General features: G+C 47.7%; 1 protein-coding gene across 1 annotated transcript; it reads left to right on the top strand.

The window, feature by feature from the left end:
• The first annotated feature begins 2,366 nt into the window (after positions 1-2,366).
• Positions 2,367-3,305, top strand: LOC149851910 (olfactory receptor 10G6-like). Its single transcript, XM_090030236.1, has one exon. The coding sequence runs from the start codon at positions 2,367-2,369 to the stop codon at positions 3,303-3,305; it is 939 nt and encodes a 312-aa protein (XP_089886362.1).
• The last annotated feature ends 5,213 nt before the right edge of the window (positions 3,306-8,518 follow it).

Here is an 8,518-nt window from a genome sequence, read left to right as displayed (position 1 = left end):
TAACATAAACCTATGCTCCCTCAGCTTGTGGCCATTGTTCCTGGTGACTCCAAGGGGGGCCCTGGTGAACAGACTTTTCCTGAGTCCCTGCTGCTGGCCCCTGATAAGGTTATAGGCAGCCACAAGATCCCCGCTCAGTCTCCTCCTGTAGAGACTGAAGAGATTCAGGTCCCTCAGCCTCTCCTCATAGGGCTGAACACGGAGGCCCCCAACCATATGAGTGGCCTCCTCTGCACCCTCTCCAGGTTCTCCACATCCTTCTTGAAGTGCAGCGTCCAGAACTGGACACAGTACTCCAGCTGCGGCCTGACCAGAACCGCATAGAGGACCTGTTAGTGATGCCCCTGTTGATGTATGACAGGGTGCAGTTGGCTCTGCCTATTGCTTCATCGCATTGGCGACTCATATTCATCCTGGAGTTAATCCTGACTCCAAGATCCCTCTCTGCCTCTGTGCTGCCGAGAGGGTCAGCCTCTAACCTATAACCATAATGCTGGTTCCCTCCTAATGATGGCATTATTTAAATTCTGCAACACCCCAAACAGGCAGCCAACTTTTTAAAAGACAATGCAGGGAATCATGGAGCAGTGGATGCTGTGGTTAAGCACAGGAATTCCTTTGTCTGCTCTGCCTGCCTTGGTTGAACTCAGGACATTGGATAGCTCCAAGCTCTGCCATCGTCCTGCAGACACCCCAGTTCCTGCAGCACAGGAACCCTCTGGCACATCCTTGGGGCAGTGATGGCATGTGGGCAACACCCCCTACTGGCTCTCTCATCCTTCTCCCTGCATCCCTGTAGCCCCTGGCACTGTGCTAGTACACTGGGGTCAATCTTGACTCCAATACAAGACTGCCTTCTAATGTTCTCTAATTCTCACTTGCAATGTCTTCCTCTGTCTTACCATGCTGAAGCCAGAACTGACCCAGAGAGAAAGACATGTCTTAGTGGGTCACCCACCGTGCTCACTGCAATACCATGTGGGGTCAGCCTAATTGGCCCCACCACCTCCCATGGCTGCCAAACAAGCACCCTATGTCCTGCTCTTAGTTCAAAACAACAACTTTTCTAACAGTACCCACTGGAGGTGGCCCATGGGAATGGATCCTTATGTACCGGAAGGAAAACAACTGAAGAAATAAACATCTAGTCTCAATAGTCTAATTCAGTGCAACCAGGAATGACCCTGGAGGAGATAAAAAACACAAGGGGGCACAGTTAGGGCTATAAGAACTTAGAAACATAGAGGACATGGAAGACTTGAAGGAGTGATTAAACACAGACAGGAGACAACACAGAGAATGAGAGAAACTTCCAGGCAGGATCAACCCAAACCTCCCCCTTACCCAGTCTTCTGTCTTTGTCAACAAGCAGTACCCATCGCTACAGAGGAGAGTAGAAGGACCCCTGAAGTGCAGCCTGCCCTAAGGGACATTCTCTCTCAGTCCTGGTTTGTATGGAAAAAACCCATCATCTCTGTGAAATCCTCAGCCTGAGAAATCCAAAGGGACAGCACAGAGAGCATCAGAGAACATGTGGTAACGCTGCCTGTAACCAGTCCTGCCCCAGACACACAGGGCTGGATTCCAAGAACATCAGCAGTCACGCAGCCTTCAGACTGGCCCATGCCCTGCACTGTTTTATACGTTGTCATCGTTCTCCATGGAGGCCATATCCAAATCATATTGTTCCACGAACTGCAGAAGATGTAAGTGTTCACAGCATCTGAGGCCATGTTTTGCCATCTGACTTACGCATTTTCAAAAGCAACTACTCATCCTGGGGAATTGCTGCTTCAAGCTCATTACTGACTGCTCCTGAGTGAAAAGTGCAAGGCACTTGACAGCTGATGGTTATGATATGAAAGGTCCAGGGGATGAATCTCATTCAACCCCCCTCACTTGGAGGTTGCGATACATCCTGAAGAAGGAGGATTGCTCCCCTAGCAATCTTTTGGTGTACTTGGAATTCAGAACCCTGGACGAATGCCAGCATGAGAACTGCGCACAAGCTGAAATCCTACATGAACGATTGTAGGGACACACAAAAGGCTCCAAAGGACCCCTATGGAACATCTAGGGTTTAATGGCCTAGAGCAGAAAGTTTGGAAGTCAGAGTTCCTGGATTTTCTTTTCATGTGAGGACAGAAAATCGGGTGAAATCAGTTAGAGTAGGAGGGCTTGGAGCCTGTGGTTCCATTCACTCCTTTGGGATGGCAGCATAATGTAGTGGGTTTGGGATAGAGGTTGCATTGTAGGCATATGAATGAATTTTATCTCCAACATATTGTGGGAGAGAACAGATAATGTCTCTGCTCATCATTGGAAAGCACTCCCCAAGTTCACCCACAGGGGCAACTGCAGAGGGAATGGAGTGCACCAATGTATCCAAGGTGACCCACTTCGTCCTTGTGGGGTTCCCATACCCACCAGAGCTGCAGCTGCCCTTGTTCTTCTTCTTCCTCCTCATCTACTTGCTGACACTGGGTGGGAACCTTCTCATTCTCCTGACAGTGGTCAATGAATCACGGCTGCACAAGCCCATGTACTGGTTCCTCTGCCACTTGTCCTTCCTGGACATGACAGTCTCCTCTGTGGTGGTGCCCAAGGTGATTTCTGGCTTCTTGGAGGGTGGCAAGGCTATTTCCTTTGGTGGCTGTGTGGCCCAGCTCTTCTTCTTCCATTTTCTGGGATGCACAGAATCCTTCCTCTACACAGTCATGGCCTACGACCGCTTCCTGGCCATCTGCAAGCCACTGAGCTATGGCACCATCATGAACCGCCGTGCCTGCCTGGGGCTGGCTATAGGAGCCTGGCTGGGTGGCTCCCTGCATTCAGCCATACAAACCACACTTACCTTCCACTTGCCCTATGCCCGGGGAAGCCGGGTAGGCTACATCTTCTGTGATATCCCAGATGTGCTGAGACTGGCCTGTAAGGACACTGCTTTCAATGAGATGGTGACATCTGTGGACATTGGCTTCCTGGCTATGACCTGTCTCCTGTTGATCCTGATGTCCTACGTGTACATAATCTCAGCTATCCTGAAGATCCGCTCTGCTGAGGGCCGACACCGGGCCTTCTCCACCTGTGCAGCTCACATCACTGTGGTTGTGACTTACTATGTGCCTTTGGTCTTTATCTACCTAAGGCCAGGGTCCCGGCATCCACTGGATGGGATTGTGGCCATCTTCTACACCACAGTCACTCCACTCCTCAACCCTGTTGTCTACACACTAAGGAATAAGGAGATGAAAGCTGCCCTGATAAAACTTGGGAGCAGAAGGCTTGTAATCTCTCATCAGTGACCATTCCCCACTCAGCAGAAGCTTCTTGAGGATTAGAGACTGAGCAGATGTTCCAAGTAGGCATCAGGATCCTAGGAGTCTATGTTAGAGCTACATTCAGTTGGAGGACAGTGGAAGGCAGCTGATATCCAAGACACCTAGGTACTGCTTCGGGCCTATGTTAGCAATGGTGTTCAATAGGTTAGTGAATACTGAAGAGGGTGGCAGGCCTTGTGGGTTCTGTCCCACCAGTGGGAAGGGCATAGCATCTAGTAGGTTAAAGTACAGTGAGTTGAAAGATGAGGCTCCTAGGTTCTTTTTTACTTGCAATGTCACACACAATTTCTGCCCATAGTCAAATGCCTGTATCTCCTTATACCTCAGTTTCTTCCTCTGCAGAAGTGGGTGGATATATTTGTTTTAGCATCCAGCTGGGTGTCTTAAGAATGAATTCTTCCCCAGATTCTTCCCTGTCTGTGTATCTCTTTCAGATACATTCATGCACACACATGTCTTGTTTGGGAGTGATTTGTATACAGAGTTGATGGGGATATAGAAATGGCAGTGACTTCACAAGACTACTACTTGCATCTTCTCAAAAAGGAAAAGTCTGGCTGCAACTGAAAAATCCAACTTAGGGAACAAGGGAGAATCACAAAACAGAGACACAGAGGGGCAGGTAAAACTTATTTCCTTCTTAACATGCATTTTTAATGGATAGCAATAATGCTGATAATATGCACTAAAAGGGTGATGAATGGTTTTTATGACTGAGTTTACAAAGCCTCCAACAGGAAGGAGGGGTTAAATGCCAATCTCCTGTATTTAGTAGCAGCTGATATCCAAATCCATTACTCAAGCTTGAAAATTCCAGTCTATGTGGTTATATATATTTTTTTTAAATCTCCAAAGCCACTGAGAACCTAACTACACACAGATTATTCCTTGTTCTGTGTATCTCTTCCAGATACATGCATGCATGCACATGCAGCAACCATGTACCAGTAGTGTAACTAAAGGGGAGTGAGTGAGCAGGGCATCAGGCCTAGGCACCAACTTGAAGGCAATGTGAGAACGGGACCTCCTCCAGAAGCCTTGGCCATGGCAGGAGCAATCCCATGCCACCTGGTCATAGGAGCTGGCAGGTGCAGTCCCACACATGGTGGTGTTTCTGGGTGCTGAGAGGAATGGTGCTTCCCCCAACCCACTCTGTAGGGTGGTCTTTGGCAGAGCAGACACAGCCCTGCACCCAGCAGTATATGCTGGGTACAGGGGAAGCAAGTGGGGTAGCAGGGACAGTTCTACAGGGCTGTTGGGCTTGCAGCCAGACTGTTCCCCAGCTACAGCAGCTCAAGCCTACACTACTACAGTGGTGGTTGCAGCAGTGGCAGCTAACAGCTGAATGCAGAGAACCAGAGCTGATAAGACTCCAATCCCTCTCTGTTTCTCCCTTCTGCTCCCTCCCACTGCTCTCTACTACTAGGCATAATCCCCCACTTAGATTGTCAGCAGAATTCCAGATGATGTGCATTCTTGTGGACCTGTTCATGTAGGTGCAGTGGAGTAAAGCCAGTTCACACCACCTTCTGATCTGGTTCAGGGAGCAGTGATGATTCACACTGCTGGTACAGGTGATTCGAGTGCAGCTGTATACACATTAAACCAGTGGGGGACCCTTTGGCTTCAACAGAGCAAGGGGCAATTCCACGTTGACTGTAGTAGAGCCAGGATAAGTGGGCTCAATGAATACAGTCAATATGCATCGTCCTCAGATCTGGCCATGAGTTTATGGAAGCCTGGAATCAATGTCACACTGTGCAATGTGACCAGAAGTGAAAACCCAAACTTCGGGGTTTGCAAGACCATTTCTCCTTCCATTGGAAATAGTCAGATGTGTTCTTGGTGCCACCTGATCTATTTACCAAGAAAAGTACCCAAGATATCCAAATTTTAATAGGTGCTCAGGCACCTGAAAGTGCAAGTAGAAGCTTCATGGAGTTTTTAAAGTACCAATCAGCTTAATTCTGGTCCAGAACTATGGGAGCTGGGTGGATGAGTGAGTACCAAGAGGTACCTCCACAGTTCTTTGGGCAGCAGATAGCTCCAAAAGTCAGTCCCCGATACTGTTTCCATAAACACAGTAGGAATAACCAACATCAGACAAATTCCTACGTCTGAAATCCTCAGGGGCCCTCTGTACCCCAGAAGTCCCATCTCTCTTGCTCCTTACATGGTGTCAGTCACAACTCACTATGCTGCCTTTCTCCCCCCATCTCTGCAATCAGTACCCCTGTGTCTCCAACCAGGGAGTTCCCTTTGACCATTCAGTTTAGCTCTGAACTGCCATTCAAGTCTTGGAAAAGTGTCTATTGCCTTCTACCATGGGCAGTCACCAGCATTTCCTACATACGTGTTCCAATCCCCAAGCATTAAGCCTGTTAAGAGAGTATTTAATGTATCTCCTGGAATGTATGAATGTGTAGTTCTCCAGCATCCCAGGATGCAGTGTTTCCAGCCCCAACCCCACTCAGAACAGGGATGGAGCTCAGGTGTTTTGGCTCCTAACCACATTCTGCTCACCAGCCCTTTAGTGGCAAGGCAGAGCTTTTCAGGCAAGAAACTATATTCACTCTTGACTTACAACCAGTTATCTTTCTCATACCCCTGCTCCTCCTGGAAGCCTGTTGCAGAACCTCACTTTCTCCTACTCTACACATATTTACTCATGTGTCAACACTACTCTTCTACTGAAATAGCTCTGACTTTTCCCCAGAATTTCTCCATATAATCCAGTTACAGAGAACTGTTGTATCCTTTCCCAGCTTCCATTTTAGTAGTCTAAACATGCCAAGCTCTTCTCGTCTCCCCTCATAAAATAGGATCCCCAGTCTACTGGACAAGCTAGTTGCCCTTTTCTTTTTTCTTTCTCTCTCTCACTCTGTTCTCTCTGGGCATATGTATACATGCTACTAATGCACAGAAGGCTACTGTGCATTCAAAAAGGTGCAATAATCTGCCCCTGGAAAAAGGATTTACACGTGCTCTGGCTTGGGAGCAAATTTGCTCCCAATGAGTACAGTTGAGACCAGAGATGTTCCTGCCCCCCTGCCCTGTTCTGTCCTGTTACACCAGCCAGGAGGAGCTCCAGGCTCCCTCAGGTGCCAGCTTTGAGCATATTAATTGCAAATAAATAAGTTATCAAATACTATATCTGATCTGTGTACTTACTTTCTGCTTCTTCTAGAAGCACTCCTGCAAAACCACAATATTTCTTAGCCACTCCTGTTAGTGGGCCAACAGTATTTCTCTGCCCTTCAGGAACATTTCTATCTCTCAGATAAAAACTATACTGAAGACCCCTTCTAAAAAAAGTACTATAGATTTTAACCCTGCTTATCAGATGAAGAAACTGTTTAATGAAGAAACACCCTGTTGCATTTATTTTTAAATTGAAAGACTGAAATTTAAGTTTAACTGGCCTTTGAAGTTTGTGAAGGCTTTCATCCCAAGATGTCAGCTGCTTGAAAAATGTTAGGTAAACAAGCCTTAATGCACCTTTGAGCTGCTTAAAATTGATTTGCCCCATGCTGAAGTCAAATTAGGTCTGGAATGGCATGCTGGCTATTTGACATTGCACAATATAGCTTCATGATGGTAAAGATTCCTGTATCCAATTCAAGCTTAATAGTGAATTCAAGGAATCAAAATGATAGGTGCTTAGTCTGGTGATGATACTGATGCTAGTTTTCAGGGAAAAGATAGCTTGGCCCCTAGTAGAAGGGGTTGGTGTTTGTCTAATCCACAAAATAGGAGAATCCCCATGGCATCATGCTGCCTAGCTACACACCACAGTATAGGGGCCTGCCATGACTGAGAGAAGTATCACACTTAGGGAAGCAAGAATGCAGAAAGGGGTATGTCCCTCTAGGAGTCCTGTCTCTGCCTCCTGCAGCACAGCTTCCCCAGCCAGAGTCCCATGGAGGCTACAGGGTCAGCACCAACTGCTGGCGGACAGCTCTCAGGGCATGAGGGCACGCCATGACTGGGAGAAGGAGCTCACTTTGGAAGGCAAGAATGCAGAAGGGGGTATGTCCCTCGAGGAGGTCTGTCTCTGCAGCACACTTCCCCCAGCCAGAGTCCCATGAAGGCTGCAGAGGCCAGCATGGTGGAAAGCTCCAAGGCCTAAGAGCATCCTCTCCATCCAGAGACCTGAGGCCTAGTACTCCCTAGTAGCGAGATGGGGCACCAGAGGCTGCTAGAAGCCATGGTGGAGAACTTGGGCATTCAGAAGGCCTTACTCAGGGCTTCTGTTATGTGGAGGCAGACAGAGCTGGCTACTCGTGCCTCATGTCAGGGTCCTTTAGAGTTTCCTTGCCCTGGATGCAGGTTCCCAGGAGCACCAGATCAGGGCCCGTATCCCTTCTGTCTGGTCTCAGCTGAGTTCACTCTGCAAAGAGCTGGGTTTCTATTGCAGACAATTCTCCTTGGAAGCATAGAAATTGAGTCCCCAGTTGCTTGTATGCACTTAATGAGCACCATGGGGAATTGATTAGAAAGCAGCCCCTAATTAACCTAGGATAATACAACTTGCAACTAGGCAACAAAGGAGATCATTACAATAACAGTGAAACAAGGAACAACCAGACAATGACTGAGCTGAGATGGCAGACAATTGCACCCTAACATTTTGGCTTACCAGCATGGACATAGTGGAAAACCCAACAAAATCCTGATGACATCAGTGTGACACCCACCAGCTTCACAGATATATTCGAGTCATGTCTTCATCCAGGGCACATTAGTTACTGTGAAATATACCACCAAAGCAGTGTGGGTGGGAAGGGGAGTTCAGCCTCACTGACTTCACTGCACTGATGTACATTTACACTAGCTGGGCATCTAGTCCATTGATGCCAACAGAGCCAGCCTAATTTATAGAAGATGGAGATCTAATCCCTCCACTTCTACATCCAATGGTGGCATGGATAATTTACAGCAGGTGTAAAGAAAAGGCAAAGCTTCCCACTGCCAGGGACTTTATTCCTCTCTCTCCATTCAGGGTGCTTAATTCTGTTGTTGTGAGATGAGGAGCATATTCTGGGATGTGCAGCAACTGGCCTCACAAAATGCAAGTCTAAATAGAGAGAGAAGAGACTGAGAACAAATAGGCTCAGGGTACTGCCTGGCTTCAAGCCATCCGTGCATTAAAAACATTGACCCAGGTTCTGAGGTGG

This window comes from Crocodylus siamensis, unplaced genomic scaffold, assembly GCF_052110815.1.
Source record: "Crocodylus siamensis isolate JL-2025a unplaced genomic scaffold, ASM5211081v1 HiC_scaffold_38, whole genome shotgun sequence".
NCBI lineage: Eukaryota > Metazoa > Chordata > Crocodylia > Crocodylidae > Crocodylus > Crocodylus siamensis.
The sequence above is the reverse complement of the archived record's forward strand: the minus strand, read 5'-3'. Positions and strand labels throughout refer to the sequence as shown.

What these genes read in the sequence shown, in the direction of transcription:
- LOC149851910 (XM_090030236.1), top strand. Translation starts at nt 2,367, where the DNA reads ATGGAGTGCACCAATGTATCCAAGGTGACCCACTTCGTCCTTGTGGGG.